Below are 18,555 nucleotides of genomic sequence, written 5' to 3' on the forward strand. Positions count from 1 at the left end.
GTTGTGCTGCTGTTTCTGGGTCACGTCACCCATGGTAGGGAGAGGAGCAAAAGGCATTAGAAATCACACGTATAAGTCACTAGTCTTTTCCTGGATAGTTGTGTGAATGTACTGTGACCTACCTGTGCCATTCATGTATGGAAGTGACTGCTCATTCTATGTTGCTATGAACATGTAGCTGCACTTATGTGTGAAGTGAAGCAAAGGAGAGTGAGAGATAGCTGCACATGTGGCTGCGACAAGCATCCTCGGGGGTGATTTGGTGTGGTTCCCAGCTCACCTCAAACAGTTGCTCCCACTAAAGCATACCTGGAGAATGGCCTCAACGCCCATTTAGTCATACCCCAAGCAAATTTAGGCAAGCTGAATACAGGTAAAACTGCCCCGAACTAAGGAAACCAATATCCCCTAAGATAGAAAAATGTTTGTGGATCCCACCAAGGCCCAACCACATCAAGTAAAGTTGACCCGAGGATGCAAGTCAAAGGCCATCTAAAGATGCCCAAAGCCTGGTTAAACATGCTCCTTGCAGGCAAAGGTTAGGTTATGTGCTAATATAGTGCAGCGTACACCCTTCATAGGGTATCTTGGCACTAAACAACCAAAAACTCACATCGTCCTGAAAAGACAATCTAGAAAAAACAATAATGCTTTAGAAAAAGGCACCGTATCCCAACCGAGAGATGGAAACAGCCAGAGTTTCAGCAGCCTGGAATTATAAAGCCAGATATCATCAAGGGATGAGATTACAGCTTATCAATAGCAATAAATATGTTAAGATTCAGTCTGACTGCTGAACGTGCTTTAGCTTCAAAAAGCACAGAACACTTGTGTCATTCTCTTTGTTCAACAGTAGGTTGACGCACAGTCTCTCTCCAGCAGCCGCCCAGTTTAGGAACTGCTCGCAATGTGGGCTGGACAGGGAGCACAAACAACATTGGCATTACAGCTGCACCGACCCCGGGGTTCGGGCGAGTGGTGCTAGTGCGAGGCACTGCTGTGCTGCTTCAACACTGCTGCCAGTGGCAGCTTTAGCACTGCTGCCACTTTAGTTACAGGGCGCCAATATTGTAGCACTGCTGCAAAACCTGCCCCCAGTAACAAAACCGGTCTCCACCCTTCTGGCCCACCGGGGAAACACCCGGTGCCCGCTACGGCCAGTACTGCCCTGCTCCCAATGTTCGTTACAGAGTGTAGTGCCTGCACTTGTTTACCACAGGAATCTGCAGTGGCAGCCGATACAAATAAAAGGTGGTGGGGTGGGGGAATGAGGCACAGGAGGGGAGCTTTGCAGAGGAACTTGGGAGCAGAGTGTGGGGGGTTTAAAAATAAATAAGACTTACCTGATGCTGCTTGCCGCCTCACGCCTTGGTGCTTCTCTGCTCTCCTGCTCCAAGCAGTCCCTGGGATTCATCACAGACTCCCCATCCAATCCAGATGCTGGTCTCATTCTACACCTAGCATGAGAACAGTGTGGGGATTGGCCTGAGCGGGCTGGTTTGACCCTCGCTCTAGCACAGGGAGTCTGTGCTGTTTCTCCACCCGACTGTGGAATGCAGGTGGGTTGGAGAAACTTAAGTGCACATGTCTGTTTGGCCAGCCTAAGACGAATATATGACGTTACTTCGCATGCGTTTAGTACGCATTACATTACTACGCGGTCGTTAGTACGACCGCGTTTTTAGTTCGCATTCCTTTCCTACGCAATTCGGGACAACGAATTGCAGTAGGGGGTACTGGATGTTGGAATAGTATAATTTACTATTCCAACTCCAGTCTATGCGGACACTAGGGAAGGTGTTGGATTTTAAATCCAACACCTTCCCCCCCCCCTAACGCAAGTTGCTGTTCCGACTTGCGTAGTAAAGGTTTTCTAAGTAACAACGTGTGCGTACTAACATCCGCGTAGTAATGGCATGCGAAGTAACGCATGCTAAGTAAACGCCGTTTACCGCCTAAGACGGCTGTCAAAACAAACATATGCACTTGTAGCAGCGCGTACCACTCCTCTTCCCAGCGTCAATCAGGATATCCCAGCCCTGACCTTGAGTTGGCATACTGGGCATAGCATGGAAAAAGTAAATGACATATTTTGTTTTTCCTTTCTTCACTGCTCAGAAAGCACAGAGGAGCCACCACTGGGAATGTGGGCACTTGGTCAGCACTCGATCAGATAAGATCCATACATAGAGAAGGGTTGGCAGATGACTGCTCAGCAGCCTATGCTAGATTGCTCTCCGTGCGCTGTCTGCTGTGGGCTAAAGGGTGGCAAATGAGAATGCTTAATTTCTTGGCACACAGCGCTTTTGGAGTTTCACTTTGTAGGTCAAGATTGACTGCGCAGCTATCACCCGCCTTATGTGATCAACAGAAAAAGAGCTTTAAGAAGTTGCACTGAAGGAGGGACTTAAGCTCCACCCACATGTCGATCCATCTGGGTTTTGATTGGTTAAAGGTGTGTGCTTCCACTGAAAATAGTATTGTACTCTTTGCCTTGTGGCGTGGCTTTGCTCAGTACGAAAGGCCTGAGTTGATTACAGTGAACAGCTAATGGTCAAGGCCTATCAGTTTATTATGAAATGATAACAAATCATAGGTCTGTTTTATTTACTGTGAAAAACATAAGTTTATAACAGTTTGCCTGTAAGCAGGGATTGTTGCACTGTGCTTAGGCCTGTAGGCAGGTATTGTGGATGTACGTGGAATCTTTCACACTATTATGGTAGGTAATGAGGCTGTGATCAAGGCTAATCTGTTTATTATGAAATGTTACGGCAAAGGAAGGTGTCCTGATTTCTTCAAAATTGTAAAACACACAGGTTAAAGGCACTAGGCATCTATGGATAGATTATTGTAGCAGTGTGTCAAAGCAGTATTTTGTTACTTGGAATCACACACTCTATCATAGTTGCCAAGGGTTTTGGAGGCATTAACCTGTTATGACAAACCGTGGGGGGGGGGGGGTAGATGATTTGCACAATGATAATCCTTGTTAGACCCACTTAGAAGAGATTGTTTATTGTTTTACCGAATGTAAATAACTGGATGCATTGTTGGAAACACTTAGGCTGAACACATTTGACATGAACTGGTTATGGTGCAAAGCTAATGGTAAAAGCTCTAAAATCGATCCATCCATCAGGGAAAGTTATATCAGATGCCATACATCTGATCTGTTTATTATGAGAAAGTCATTAGGCTTGACTTATTTTGTTGTTAGGCCCTTTTAGGAGGGTTCATATGTTGTTTTGCCAATTTATAAAAAATAATTGTGTGTGTGTATATATAATATAGATATATATGTATATATATGTGTGTGTGTATATATATATATATATATTGTGTATATATATATATATATATTCACTGAAAAAACAAAGGTTAATGTAACTTTATAGTTAGGTGAAAATCTCAGTGTCAACATTAACATTTCACAGAATTTCACCTGTTCTAGTTAACATAGCTAACTATAACTTGGGCCCCCACCTTGCACTGCTTATTAAGACCTTACATATACATCACTCATGACCTGTTCCATGACATCATTGATGACATCATCCAATGAGTGTGTTAGTTTCTTTTATAGTTTAAATAGTGGCGGGTTACTGCTATATTACTTTTCTACCTGAGTTTCTACCTATATCCAGCTAATCGGTATAAGTGTTTTCACAACGCATGTGCTCCTAATGCACCATAGATGTGTAGAAGTATTGAACATGATATAAATCTTTGTATTGAAGAGTAACACTGTGTGCAGGTGACAGTTGACTTGTGTTAATTATATCACAGACGTGTTTTTTGGTTTTGCAGAAAAAAAGTTTCCAGCAGGGCAAAGTTTCACACTAGTTATTGTTATCAGCCTAGCGTTATTAAACAGAATCATCCCAGCATGACAATATCTACTTAACATAGAAGACTCCGCGCAAAAGGTACTAACCTATGTACATGTGCTAGTTTCGCTTTAGAAGATTTGTTATCTGTAATGTTTTCACAACAGCATGAAGTCGGCAGGTAGTATGATCTGTAGCACCTTCATACCTTCGTTATTTCAAGTGAATCGTCGCTCATCGGACAAGATTTGTATATAGTGTACACTGTTCTTAGTAGATACTTTGTAATACTCTGTGGCGTATTTGTCATGAGTTTCACTGTTTACAAACATTCTCTCCACAGAGTAAACTGTATTAACAGTATTCACTTCATTTCTCAATGTAGGTTCAGTGACTGTCAGGGGTTTGATACAGGTAAAGACTGTCCATAGTAGGGCATTACTTATGTAACAGAGCTTTAATATCCAGAGGAACTTGGTTTTCCCTGAACAGTTGTATACAGATTAAGCACCGTGTGCAGGATAGGCTACCCTTTCATCTTTGGTTCACAGTCAACATGAACTCGGCTACCAATGAAGTGAATGGTATAGGGTCAATTAAGCACATAACACAAGCTTGCTTTAACTATGTGGGTTGCATGTATGACTGCAGTAAAGATGCTTCATATTATTCTGGGCAATTTTTTCTTACTTTCATAGTTCTAATGGCATACCTGTTTATAGAGCAATGTGTACAAAAGAAGGTTGGATGATGTCATCCGTTACGCGTCAATGATGTCATAGAACATGTCATGAGCGATGTAATGTGTGAGGTCATAAGTAGTTCATGGCAGGGGTACAAGTTATAGTTGGCTCTGCTTACTATAACTGCTGAATTTGAGTGTTCTTCTTTTAGTTCAAAACTTTAATGTCACTGACAAATTCACCTAATTTGAACGTTTCTTTCACCTTCATTGTTTTCAGTGAATTTTCAGGGTTTTCTAACATAAAGAAATATTTTATTACCATACTTAAAGCCAGCCCCCCTCCCCTCCCCAATCCAAATTGAGCCCATTAGGCTCTGGGGACCCCAGGACCTACCTTATGTCTTTTAAAGAGTGAGGGGGGCAAGTGGCCCCTCCATTAGCCTTATTAGGTCCTAGGGACCCCATCTCCCCGAGGTGAGGGTGCCACATTGCCCCTCCCCTTTTATAAAAATAAAATCTCTGGCGACCCCTCCCCCAGAGCAATTACTAAAATTAAAGGGGAGAGGGGCTGTACGGCCCCCCTCCCCGAGCCTTGTTTGGTCCCAGGGACTAAATCCTTCAGGGCACTTTATTTAAATTAACGAGTAGAGGGGCTGTGTGGCCTCCCTCCCCAAGCTTTGTTAGGCCATGTGGCCCCTATCTCCCAAAGTGATTACTAAAAATAAAGGGGAGGGTGCCGCAATGCCCTCCTCCCTGAGTCTTGCTAGGCCCTGGGGACCTCATACCCCAGGGCCACTTATTTAAATAAAGGGGAGGGGGGCTGCACGGACGGCCTCCCTGAGCTTTGTTAGAACCTGGGGACCCTATTTCCCTGGGCCCTTTCTAAGGGGAGGGGGCCACCCAGCCCCCTCCCCAAGCTGCTATTGGCCCCGCGTTTTTAAAAGGCTTGTTCCACCCAGGGCACCCACCATACACAGGTTGGGGTCTGCGGGGGGTAGCCCCAAGACCCTGCGGCCCCAGCCAGCTCCCCGTATGCAGCAGATCCAAGATTGCACCCACCTGGATGGAGTAGCGACTAATACTTCTCCCTCTGGGTGGGAGTCTGCTCTCAGCTGGTTTTTAAAGCTCTCTCCTGCTGGGAGCAGACTTTGTTTTTGCTGCCGCCTACAGTTTGGTGGGAGATTAAAAAATGCTCCTGCCAAGTGGGTCAAACATAGGTGTGGGCAGGGAAACTGCTATGTCCTAGGAGGGGACATGGGCCACTCCCTTAAAGTAAGCCTTTAATGGTTTGGGGAGGGAGTCTGTGTGGCCTGCCCTCCTCTCATTTCATGGTTTCAGCCCAGAGCTAGGCTCCCAGGGCCCTGGCAAAAGCTAAGGGAGGGTGTGGCATGCCCCCCCTCCCATTATTAATACAAAGTGACCTCGGCTGCCATTTTGTTATGACTCCTGTGGGATCCCAGCAGTTTTTGCAGCCCCCCCCCCCCTCCCCTCATCCCCAAGTTTATGGCTCCTAGGAGGGTTTCTCTGGGTTACTTAGGGCCGCCCTATTTATTGTGAAAAACATATGTTCAAGTCAGCAGGTCTTTAGGGGTGGATTGTTATTACATGACCTAAACCTTACCAGAAAGTCTGCCCATTTTTCTGTTTCATTTTCTATTTAATTTTTTATTGCAGGCAGGTCTCCAAGGTTTGGCATTCCCAGGGCTTTAAGTGGTATGAAAAAACTGGCGGGTCTCTCACAGGGGCGTGGCCAATGTAAGGTGTGGCTTAAAAACACCTCAACTAAAAATCTGTGCTTAGCATAATGTGCTGCCCGACTTGTATTTTGCTGTTTCTGTCATTGCTTCCAGATATTTAATACAAGTAACATCATACCTACAACAAGTCAAGACTATTAGCTTTGTCAATGGTTGTTAGTTGCATAAGATAAATAAGCAGCTATTATGGCATCCATATAATATTGGAAACGCTTCCACTTAAAGCCTTGGTGACACCGTGACACCGTTGCTACTACTGAGTTTAAAAAAGAGAAGGGAAATCCCGAGAGAACATGACTGTCTTAAGGATTTCCCTTCCCCTACAGCGCTCACGTTGCAGGACGTCATGTCGTAACTTCTCCACTAGTGAGAAGTGAGCAGTGTGAGCACGCACACATCAATTTGCCTCATGTTATTGGAGTCCGGAAAAAATCAGTCCACCTGTGCCAGGGCAAAAAACAGAGCCCGATAGAGACCCCTTTCAAAAACTGTCGGTGCTCAGCACCGGTGCGACCCGGCCCACTTAGCCCTGGGCATTCTCATCTATAAGTACCCGGACTGAGTTCAGTTCACCATCACTTGAGTGGGAAACTCCAGAGTATTGTAGCACCACACAAACCCACGGAGCATATCTACTGGTGTGGTGTCCAAGCTTTCTGTGTTTCTAAAAGTCCCATAATCGGGCCCGGGATGCAGTAGTAATACAAACTCAGTTTTGTTATTTAGAAAAGTACACACAAGCAGTAAAAAAAACACTATATATGTTTAAAAGTGTTTGTCAACAGCCTCACCCTGGGGCCTAGTACATGAGTAATAGCCACACAGAATATAATGAAAGCGTGCTGCTAGCAGCAAGAACACTTTGACCAGTTCTAACATGATCAGAATGTTCCGAAAAGCCTAGCACCCTAAAGACTACTTCTATGTGCTAGAACATGACAGCATGGAGCACCTAACTTGCCTCTAGAGTTTCGTGAGGCTAAGCGCACTGCATACCTGTTCAAAGCGGGTCAACTGTGGTCATCAGACTTTGCCCGAGAGAAAGCGTCTCCTCAGAAGGAGAACACACATCAGCTGGGCTCAGCTCCTCTCCTCATAGGCTCTCAGCCTAAGAACTGATGCTGCAGCAGAAGTCTGGCAGGACCTCTAGTGATAACCTGATGCCACACCTCTCTAATTCAGTGATAAAATCATGTAATTGCATAGGGTTGCCCACTGACTATTCTTCACTACACTGGGGAATTTCTCATTAATCAGAGACATAACAGGAGTGAATCAGCATGATGGAACAACTTGGACTACATGTTTATTTTACACCTCCACACTCTAGCCTAGAAATGTAACTATCATGTAGCTTAAGCAGACTTGTGTTTCCTCATGTGTTAGCAAAGTCATTGTTTAGATAAATTGACACTTTCAATAGTTATGCGAAAGATAATGACCAATGTGGAACAAAGGCAGGCAGGCTAACTTAACATGCTCAAAATGGAGTCTGGCTTTGGAAGCTTGACAACGCCTTTGCAAATTCTGTCCAGCTCCTTTGTGCACCCCATATATCTGCTAGCGATGCTACATTTGCATTTACGTCTGAGAGTCCTACATTGACATGCAGCACTTACTAAAGTAAAACCGCGGGGTGGCAGATATGAAAAGCACATTTTCTCTCAAAAATATTTATTGGAGCTCTATAGCAAATGTTTACCTGAATGGTACTCATTTTATCAGCCTTAGGATGTTGAGAGGCTGAGTGAAATTTTGACCTGTGACCAGGGAGTCAAACAGATCCCAGCAATAAATACATTAGTCCACTGAGCTTTGAGACCCTTCTGGTCTGCTTACATTGCACATTTCCTTTGAACTGAGTGTCCTCCAGTTTCATTCTAGATTTACGTCGAGCTACGACACAAACTCAAGACGTCAACTTGTTTTACAAGTCTGGCTAATTTCACATACATTTATATGCAGAATGTCGCATTAAACTTGTTTTACAATTGGGATAAGTCTACATGAAGCATTTCCTACGAGTTCACTGTGATTCCAAGACCCATTTGAAGGTTACCAAAGATATGCAACTATTTTTTCCATGATTACTACATTCACGTCACACCTTGATTTAGAGATTACCACATTTATAATGCTTCTTTAGTTTCTACTGTCGGGTTGCCTCAATTGTTGAATAAATTATACATCCAATTTAGCTAAATTATGCAGCAAAGGAAAGGCAATTTATGCAAAAACGAAATGTCATTATACAGCCTTTTGTGCGACTGAATGCAAATTAGGGCACATTGGGTGACATTATCTAGTTCCTTTGACATTGTGCCACACATTAATGTGGAAACGATATCCAGGTTTAAAAAAAATGTATAGATTTCTTAATTCAGAAACCTGAACACATCAGCAGATATTGTGCAAAATGTTATTCACAATAATTGCTTATGCCCTGCGTCAAACACATGAATGCCACCTTTAGTTACAGTGGTGTGTTTGCAACATGTACAATTATACATTCATCCAAAAACACACGCACAAGGACCGGTATATAGTAATAAAAGGTGGGCATCTATTAATCTGTGCCTCCCAGCTGCATCCTTATCTGGCCACTAGTGCCACGTTTACTCTGGGTAAACTACACAGTCTCCAGTGGCACCTCTTCCTATTAAGAAGCAGGCCTGCAGGGTGGTGTGGTATATTATATGTTAGTTGTGGATGTGTCTCAATAGAGCAGTGCTTCCCTAATGTTTTAAAACAACAACTCGATTTTTACTGGAAAGTCTATATAACGAAAGCATCGTGTGGTAGCACACTGTCATTTAAAGACCGCGCATTTTCCATTGGAAAGGCCACTAAATTTGAACAGGCATTCAGCTTTACTGATAAAACTATATTGCAATCATACGAGTGTGTGGAAATCGGGTTTCAGTGAATATTTATCATTTGTGCATCACTAAATAAAGTTTGATTTGTTTTGTTCCTATTAAAATTTTTGTTTCCATTGCACTTCAAAATTACCAAATAAAGTGGTTCTTTTTTCTTTCCGAACTGATGAATATGTGCGGTTTATTTACAGGTAAAAACAGTACCCTTTCAGGCTTAGAGTTCCACATAATCTGTTTAGTTTTAGATGAGGACATGCCATGGAAGAGTGACGTTGTACTTTATTAGGACATTTTTGCCTAATTGTACTGAATAAGCCATTACGATACTGTCTTCCCAGACTGCTGGCTGATTTGAGCGTAATGATATGCTATCACATAATGTGGTCTGCCTAATGCACTGCTATAATTCAGTTTATTATGAATTATTCTGTTAGTGATACACTTTAGATGCATTGACATATAGCATTTTAGAATAGAACGCATTACAACAATTAATACCTAGCAAGAAGAATCCAAGATGACGTCTTTGTTTACAGACTATGATTTGGTCCTTTATCTCGGTCTCTCTTTCACACTGTATATACTCAATACCAACACTTTGTAACTGTATCGTGAACAAGACCTGTAGTGGTCGAAATACATGGAGGACTTTGCTAATATATTTTCTGCACCGCAAAACCTGTAAAGTACGTAAACTTGCACCCAGGTTTTACTGTGCAGTGCTGTGCTTCACTGATAAACGCGCCTCCTGCATGAGGGCAGGGAGGTTTCGAGTCCTTTTGAGTTATATATACATAGACATATTTTTTCCCCCTGTTTTTATTGATCCTTGATTTGGCCGTAGTCATGCCATCTAGCTCGTCATGTTGCATCTTTCCCCCCTCCCCCTTCTAATGGGATTTTGAATTTCTTGAAGTGAAGATGGTAGCCCCCTCAAAACCCTCGATCTAAAAATCTGTTTGCCCCTTGGAAGCCAAAGTATCTGTCTAAAATAGGAGTTGTCCACGTGATTCGTTTCTCGATTGGACTTTGATAGAATTGTGAAAATGTCCCTGGCTAGTAGAGGGAACCACCGTAAGCTGGTCCTATTGGGAACAATATACATATGGCTTTTGATATGCAGTTATATGAACAACCTCATTCTGCATATGTTGCAACCATGTCATGGCATACTTTGGCCAGCTAATATAGAACAAATTGTGGTAATCCACAAGATTACCGTACAATAATTTTAATAACTACTCTCATTACTAAGAAATGTTTTTAACCAGATGCAGGTCTTAACCACCATTGTGACGGGTTTGTCTTTCTGCAAAAAATGTAGTTATTTAGCTCTTAACACTTCTACACAGAAACGGTGCCAAGAAGGGACTCTTTATGAACATGGCAAGGACAATGCCCTACATCATCTCTGCCAACAAACATGCCTTTCACTGTTGAAGGGGATTATCGGAAGTAGACCCCAGACCCTGGGGTATCATTTAAAGGGTTATTGAGCCTTCACACACCGAAGTGTCAAGCTTCATCATCGGGCCTGCTCCTCGTTGGGTGGGCACGTCTCAACATTGGACGCAAGTCTGGAACTGGAACACATTTTGGTTAGTGGCATTTGTTAGGAAGAGGGAGACGTGTGCCTGGACCAGCTTAAATGATCCCTCCCTTTGCCTCTCCCTGGAGTTAATTTTGTTTTAAAGGCCACATTTACTTAGTCATGAACAATTTAGAGGTATACACATGTTTGTGCCACTCAAGGATTAGGAATAAACAACAAATGGCATTCTTGATCAAAGTTTAAAGCTATGTTAACATATTCTATAATCTATATTCACTTGTTTATTACAAGTATTTTGAGCATATGGAAAACCATAGGATTAACTTGGATGGTTAAGTGAAAATGTTCAACAGCAAGGTCAGTGGGAGGTGGTTAATATGTAGCTGGCAAGTTGTTGATAATGTACATTTTAAACCTAGAAGCCTTGAGATTTTTTTGCCGAAGAACAATAGATTGGGAGCAAAGTCGGAATTTGTGAAGTCAATAGCGGGTGAAATATGAGGTCCTGCATACAATTCATTCTTTAACCGTTGTGAAATGATCTTTGCTATAGCTTGGTCCATATGACCAGTCCATGATGTGTAAGAGGCAGTGTGGTGTTAGATTTTTGAGAAAATTGAAACTACATTTTGAGGATAAAGGGCCTTATTACGTTGGCAGACTGACTTCTGTCCGTGCGCCATAGTCCTGGGGATGGGGACTGCCTGCCTGTAAGGCAGCAGGCACATATGGCATCACAATGGAGCCATCACCAGGGCAGCCGCAAGTGCCATGTTGTCCATTGCGGGGATGCCGGGATGGAAAAAATACAAGTTTTGCATTTCACTGTACTACGTAGCAGGCACTACGCGGTGCCTGCCACCTGTTTCAGGGAAATGTAGAGGGGCACCATAGGTGTCCCCCAAGTGCAAAACCAAACTGCCCCTGCTCAAGGGGGGCCAGCAACACGCCCCCAAAGTCCATCCTCGCTAGCCTTTCCATGGCAGGTGACACGCCATGGAAAGGCTGGTTGGGAGGCACATCCTATTCCCTATGGCGGTGCCTGATAAACACCGCCACCATTTTGGGGATGGGAAGGCCTCTGCCGCACTGGCGGGCTCAAGGAGCCTGTCGGATGTGTGGCTGTCAGATTTTCCGACCGCCTTGGGCCCGTCCGCCATTAGAATATGGTGGGCAGGTAATGGCCTCACGATGGTGGTAAGCCTGCCACCGACAGCCTGTCGGCGGCGGGTTCACCGCCATCGTAATCAGCCTCTATGTCCTAAACTGGGGGAGGGAGTCGACATTTCTAAAACCCTGGATACAGAGTACAGGACTGTGCTTGACCGACTGTGAGCTGCTCCTTCAGCGGAAAAATAGGCGGGTCACTGCTCGTATAAACTACATAGAATCTCTAGGCAGATGATTCTGCTGAGATGGTCCTATGTTTTTCAGACTATTCGTCAAAACAAACAGTATAGGAGAAAGAATAAATAAGCTTACATTGAATTTAGGAGGCTACATTCAAGCAATCCCGCCATCTCCCATTGAGACGTTCTGATCAACTGTTTAAGGCACATATGTAAATCTCCCTTTCTGTTGTGGCCTCTTTCTGAATATCTTCGTTCAGAATAACTCGTGTTAGAACATTCAGCCCCAGGGGTTGTTTCTGTTTGTCTGGACAAAGATGCCTTGATTACATAGGCTTGGTAAGTCTGTTCCACATGTTGCATATTTGACTGTGAGTGCATTTGGAAGCTGTTCAAGATAGAGGAACGTGTTTTAGATTATTTATGAACTTTCCTTGCAATGTGTTTTTGGTGTAAAGTGTTAGGACTTTGACTTTAGTCAGATTTTTTGATTCTTACATTTACTTAACCCACGTATACACTCCCTCCAAATGTGTGTGCCTGTAGACTGGCTGCACAACAGAAGCACGTGACCTTTATGTCTAGCCATGCTTGGTTCCAAGAGCATAAGCTTGCTATAAGAAAAGGATGGGGGCTCCAGGTTAAAGCACCAAAGCGCGCATAACATCCCTTGTAAATAAGAACACAAATGTGAAAACACTTACCCATTCCACTGAGCCAAGGAAAAAGCATAAGTTTATAAACGACACGGTCGACCATGATCTTCTGATCGACCGTGTCGGCAGCGCCGGCATCTAGGGAATGGCCCTGAAATGGATCTCCTCCTTTCTGGTTAATCGTTCCCAGGCAGTCCGCCTGGCCACCTTCTCAGCTAAGAGGGTAAGCTTGACCTGCGGAGTCCCTCAGGGGTCCTCTCTTCCCCCCTTCTTTTCAACCTTTACATGCTCCCCCTGATTCGCTCCCTACATAACTGCGAGGTAGCCACTTTTAATTACGCTGATGACCTTCAATTAGTGTTTAAAATCGACTCCTCTACCACGTCTGTCTCAAATTTTCAGTCCACCCTGTACCTCATCAGTAACTGGATGAACGCCAGTCATTTGAAACTTAATCCTGACAAAACTGAGCTTGTTCTGACTGGCGGTACCTCCAACCCCTGGAACTCCAACTTCTGGCCCCCTCTCTTAGGCAACCCTCCCCAACCAGCTGATTCCGTGAAAAGCCTTGGGGTCATCATAAGTAAAGATTTGTCCATGAAAACCCAATTCGGCGCAGTCGTATCATCGTGCTTCTTCCACCTTCGTAGAATCCGAAAGATCTCTAGATTTCTTACCACCGAGGCCCTTACCTTGGTTCTTCTGGCCCTAGTCATCTCCCGTATTGACTATGCCAATTCACTCTATGTTGGTATCCCGGCTTACCAGCTTCACCGCCTACAACTGGTCCAGAACCAAGCAGCCAGGCTCATCTTCCACCAACCGAGACATCAACATGTCCGCCCCCTGATGAAGAGCCTCCATTGGCTTCCAGTCGCAAATCGCTGCGCATTCAAATTAGGCAGCACTATTTTCAAAGCCCTGGCCGGTTAAGGCCCAGTCTTTATTTCATCCCTATTACTTCGTTATACTCCTTCACACGCACTTCGCTCCTCCCATTCAAATTTGCGTCGTTCCTCCCTTCAAGCGGAAAATACACGGTGGCCTTAGATTTTCTCTCTTGGCCCCCCAACTCTGGAACTCCTTTCCTACTGACCTCAGGTTAGTAACCTCATATTCCCGATTCAGGACTCTCCTTAAAACCCTTCTATTCTCTCAAGCATATGGGTAAGCCCCGGTTACCATACTTATGCCGTATCCCCCCACCAGCGCCATGAAACCGTTTGGTGTAAGAGCGCTCTATAAATATTTTTAACATAACAAAATATTAGTATTTATGCATTTAGTCATTCATGCTCTTGCATGGAAGGTCTCAGTTTGGTTCAAAGATGGTCCTGAGAGCTACTCCGCCGGCCCTTAGGGAGCCCCCCCCCCCACGTAGGGGGGGGGGGGGGCTCTGCCATTTCCCTCCCCCATTAACACTAGATTTACGTTTAAACCTTCAAATCCCAAACTAAGAAACATTGCAATCAAATTTCCGAAATATTCCAAATTCTCCTTAAAATGTAATTCTGCGTATATGTGGCCTTATGGGGCCATAGGGTAGCTCTTTTCATCTTGGCCAAGGTATTGATTTGAAGCGGCGCCTCGTGACCTGCAGCTACTCTGTTTCAATGCGCCTCATCTCCAGCAGAGCCTGGACTTGCAACCATTAAAGTCAAAGCGAGTCTTTAAATTCACAATGGATAACTAGTGGCCTGAACTAGATTGGATGGTTGAACAGCACTGATTTCGTAGTGGGGCAGTAATTTTCATTCCTTCCAGGAGGACTATCTATTAAGAGGCAAAATATTTCAATTCAAATAAACTGATATTGTGTTGTCTATTTCTTTACAGCTTGTACTTCATAAAAGAAAGATAACATTTGTGCATCAATACCACACATCTCCCTTTGACACCTTGCAATTGATGTAAGAACCAAACAGATACACAGAAATAGATTGTTCATTCTGAGTCTCTAGTTAATGCCAGCATATCAAAGCCCATTGTGTGTTTTTTTGTTTGTTTTAAATTGGCCTCTGCCAGTTCCAGATAGAAGCCAATCATATGCAAACCGCTCTTGACCACGCCTCACAACGTAATAGTGCTACCCGAACTGCTAGCCAGGTGTCTCCTGGGAGGGGGCGCACACTGCCCCAGACGCGTTCTTCCTGATTGGCACTATTTCAATTCAAAGGGCGGCTCTGCTGGTGATGCCAAGCAGACTCCGCAGCAATCGCTCCTTATACTTCACCGACATTATCTAAGACTCGGATTCATTTTGTTAATATAGAAATGTAAGAATACACAGCAGCCATTTCAAACATATTATGAAATTAAATTTGGATAGGAAACCTATCTGATTATGATTATGGGTTATGTCTGCCAGGGCAGTTGAACAACTGCATGTTTTTTCTTTCTGTGTTTTAAAATGTTCTGTCTTAAGTTGACCATGCTAGACAGTACAGACTTGGTCTATTCTTGCATTTTTCTTCTGAGAAGCTGGACAACGTGGAATTATTTTCTGGCATTTACTAAACTAAACTCTTTTTGTTTTTTCAGTACGAATTTAAAGCCAAGAATATCAAGAAAAAGAAAGTGAGCATAATTGTGTCTGTGGAAGGTGTGAAGGTCGTCTTAAGGAAGAAACAGAAGGTACACCTGTTTCCAAATTCTTGACCTGGAGTTTTGGACTCAAAGTTTGCCTAGTTTCTAATTCATGCAATGACGGGACACCAGCTCACTCGGAGTTTGCATGTGATGGGAGAAAAATTGTCGTTTTTAGGTCTCGCCTGACCCAGCGCATGCGCTGGCCTGGCGACATTTTGTGAGGGCTTCAAAAAGTGCTACCAGGCCAGCCTAGAGCTACAGTGCATGTGCGCGGGCGCGTGCGTCGCGCTTCACCGCGATTACTTTCACTTTCACGGCCGCTTTGATGTTTGATCGCAATCGCGATCCCTTTCACGGCCGCGAAAGATGTTCTACATGAGGCTTCAATAGATTGCAGCAGTTAAAACAAGCATTGGCATAGCTAATAGGTCTCGCTTTTGGGACCTTATAAGTGTTTAGTTATGCAACTGTTGCATGGCTAAACACTTATAAGGTCCCAAAGGCGAGACCTATTGGAACTATGCCAATGCTTGTTATTATTCTTTCAATGCACCATTGAGTATTTATTGGGCTTCTTTTATTCATAGCGATAATGGTAAGGGCGCTACCCCTATAAATAGGCAAGCATTTTCTCCAACCACACTGTTTTGCAACAGTTGATAATATGCACAACGTTAAAAAGTCTGATTTATATTGGGGCACATCTATATTCCTGGATTCATAAGAAACCCATTGGTAGCTTTTATTCTGTTACAGTTGGGCATGCAGTCTTATTGTAGGTATAATACCGTTATGCACTTCACACACCCTTCTGTCGTCCCAAACTCATTTAGACTTCTTGCACTCTTTCACAATCCTCCCTTTCTCTTGTCTGCTTCCTCCTCTGTTGTCTCATTTCCCCCATCCAACCCGAATGCACTGCACATTGCTGGCCCGTTTCTAAGTCTGTTTTCCTTTCTGTTACTTCTATTTCACTTATGTCTTCACCGTTCAGTGCATGATCATCTGTTTCACGTAGCCTTCAGTCCTGCCGCTGCTCCCTCCCATTGCATGCTGCTCTTCCCACTACGTGCAAGGTTCTTGTACTACTTTACTCTGGTAGTACCTGAGCTCACTATAGCTTCCTGGCCTTACCACTAGTTGTAGGGTTTCTTCTCTGACAGCAGCCAGAGTGAACATAACTCATGCCTCCGCCATGCACAGTGTTGTCATCAATGATGTCATCAACGATGATATCAATGATCTCATAGAACATATCTTGAGTGATGTAATATATGGGGTCTAATGCAGTGTGTGGCAACAGCGCAACTTATAGTTGCTTCATTTAATTAAAAGTAATACATTTCAGTGTTTTTTTTGTTTAAAATTTTACATTTAAACTGACATGTTAATCTAACTATAACATCACTCAAATCTTTATCATTTAATTTTTTCAAATGTAAAGTGAGATACCATACCTACCTACAATATCACTTTGGTTTGTTTGTTTTTTCAAGGGAATTTCTCAGTTTTTTTTAAATTTTCTATGTTTAGGACACAAGTTATAGTTACTAGAGATAACTCTAACTGGTGAATTACAGTGGGTTTGCTCATTAAAATGGTATATTATAACTGACATTTTCACTTACCTGACGTCCTTTTAATATTTGATTATTTGAGTGACTTTCTAAGGTTTTTTAAATGTAATGTAAGATGCCCATCACTGTGCGTGGCGTGGAGTTGGGCACAGGAGACTGTTTTTTTTCTTTCGATGATGGGGGACTGCTACACTACTGCAGCACACCAGGGCATAAAAAATGATTTGTTATGCCCCTGCCTCTTCTAGCGGCAACAGGAAGAAAATAAGTAATTTAAAAAAAGCTGCAGGGCTAGATATTTTTCTCACACCTAACGATGCAGTGCCCAGCGTTGCTCGCGCAGCGTGAGTCCTTTTGTAGAGGGTTCCAAAACGGAGCCTGGAATCGCACACGCTCGTGCATGTGCGATTCCTTTTGGGCCATGCTATTGGCCTTTGCGTGCGTCTTTTTATGCAAGACTGCACGCAATTGGCCAAAGGCGGGCGCATAGCTCCGCCCACAGCCGATTGGTGTCTGTTACGAGCACCGGCCGTCATGTGGTTTCAATTATCGTGCCCAGACACGGGCGCGATAATTGAAACCACATGTCTGCTGTGGCGCGCGCGCCACTCCGTTTTGAAATGTACGCTACACTGCTTGTTTAGTTATATTTCTTCGTACCGGAGCACCTCTGCCATAAAGCCTTCCCTGCATTTTATTGCAGGTAACTGCAGCGATGGCATAGGCTGCGGGACAAAGGACACTGCAGCGATGGCACTGGCTGCAGAGGAGCAGGGCGCTGCAGTGAAGTCACTGATGCAGTGTCGCAGGGCACTGCACCAAAGACATCTGGTGCAAGACTAACAATGCCACAGGCTGCAGGATCCAAAGACACTGCAAACATGGCAAAGAGTGCAGGGCCACGTGAACTGCACCGATGACACGAAGAGCAGGGCACTGTCCGTGCCACTGCACCGAGGACACTACACCGAGTAGAGGCTGCAGGGACAGGACGCTGTACCGACAGCATTCGCCGCAGAGGACTGTAGCACTGCAAAGTACAGGGCATCTCATCCATTGCGCAGATGGCAGTGGAACACGACACAGAACAGGTCACTGCACACATGGCAGATCTGCAGGGGCACCGGTCATCGCAGGGGGCACAGCACCCTCTGATGGCACAACGATGCGGCCATGGGACAGGGAAGCAGGGACATTAATCGATTCGGTACCACCGGCGTGCAGGGCACAACCGACCCCAGGGGCGGCACAATTCTCGGGAGGGGTGGGGCGAGGGTGGGGGGGGCAGAGGGACGCCGAGGTCCAAAAGCCTGCACAGCGCTGACACCTTTCCTGACATGCACTCTGTTGATGCCAGGCAAACTCACGACACCTGCTTTTTTTTGCAGTTTTAGATAGTGCTATCTCGACCCGAACACATTGAGGCGCTTTAAATGAGCACCTATCACATTACACAAGGACACATTTGTGTTCTGTAGGCACCGAAAGATTTATTGATTTTCCCAGAATCAAAGGATGTTGAGCCGACGCCAAAACTTGAGCTTGGTTATCCAGCGCCAAAGTCGGCTTCTCTGGCTGTTACGCCACATTCTCCACCTTACAGAGCGTGCTGAGCCTGGTGCAGGTGACCCCGCACCCCAACTTCATGAACTGACCTCTTAACCAATGCCTACCACGCCCT

The 18,555-nt window shown here is 44.4% G+C and overlaps 1 protein-coding gene across 1 annotated transcript in view; it reads left to right on the forward strand.

Moving 5' to 3' along the window:
* LOC146868743 (carboxyl-terminal PDZ ligand of neuronal nitric oxide synthase protein-like) overlaps nt 1-18,555 on the forward strand; it is a 275,331-nt gene that overhangs the window by 118,851 nt on the left and 137,925 nt on the right. The window contains exon 3 of the mRNA XM_085613707.1: nt 15,250-15,342. Coding sequence (XP_085469833.1) covers nt 15,250-15,342 — 93 coding nt within the window. The remainder of the gene's footprint in view (nt 1-15,249; nt 15,343-18,555) is intronic.

This window comes from Triturus cristatus, chromosome 1_2, assembly GCF_964204655.1.
Source record: "Triturus cristatus chromosome 1_2, aTriCri1.1, whole genome shotgun sequence".
Taxonomy (NCBI): domain Eukaryota; kingdom Metazoa; phylum Chordata; class Amphibia; order Caudata; family Salamandridae; genus Triturus; species Triturus cristatus.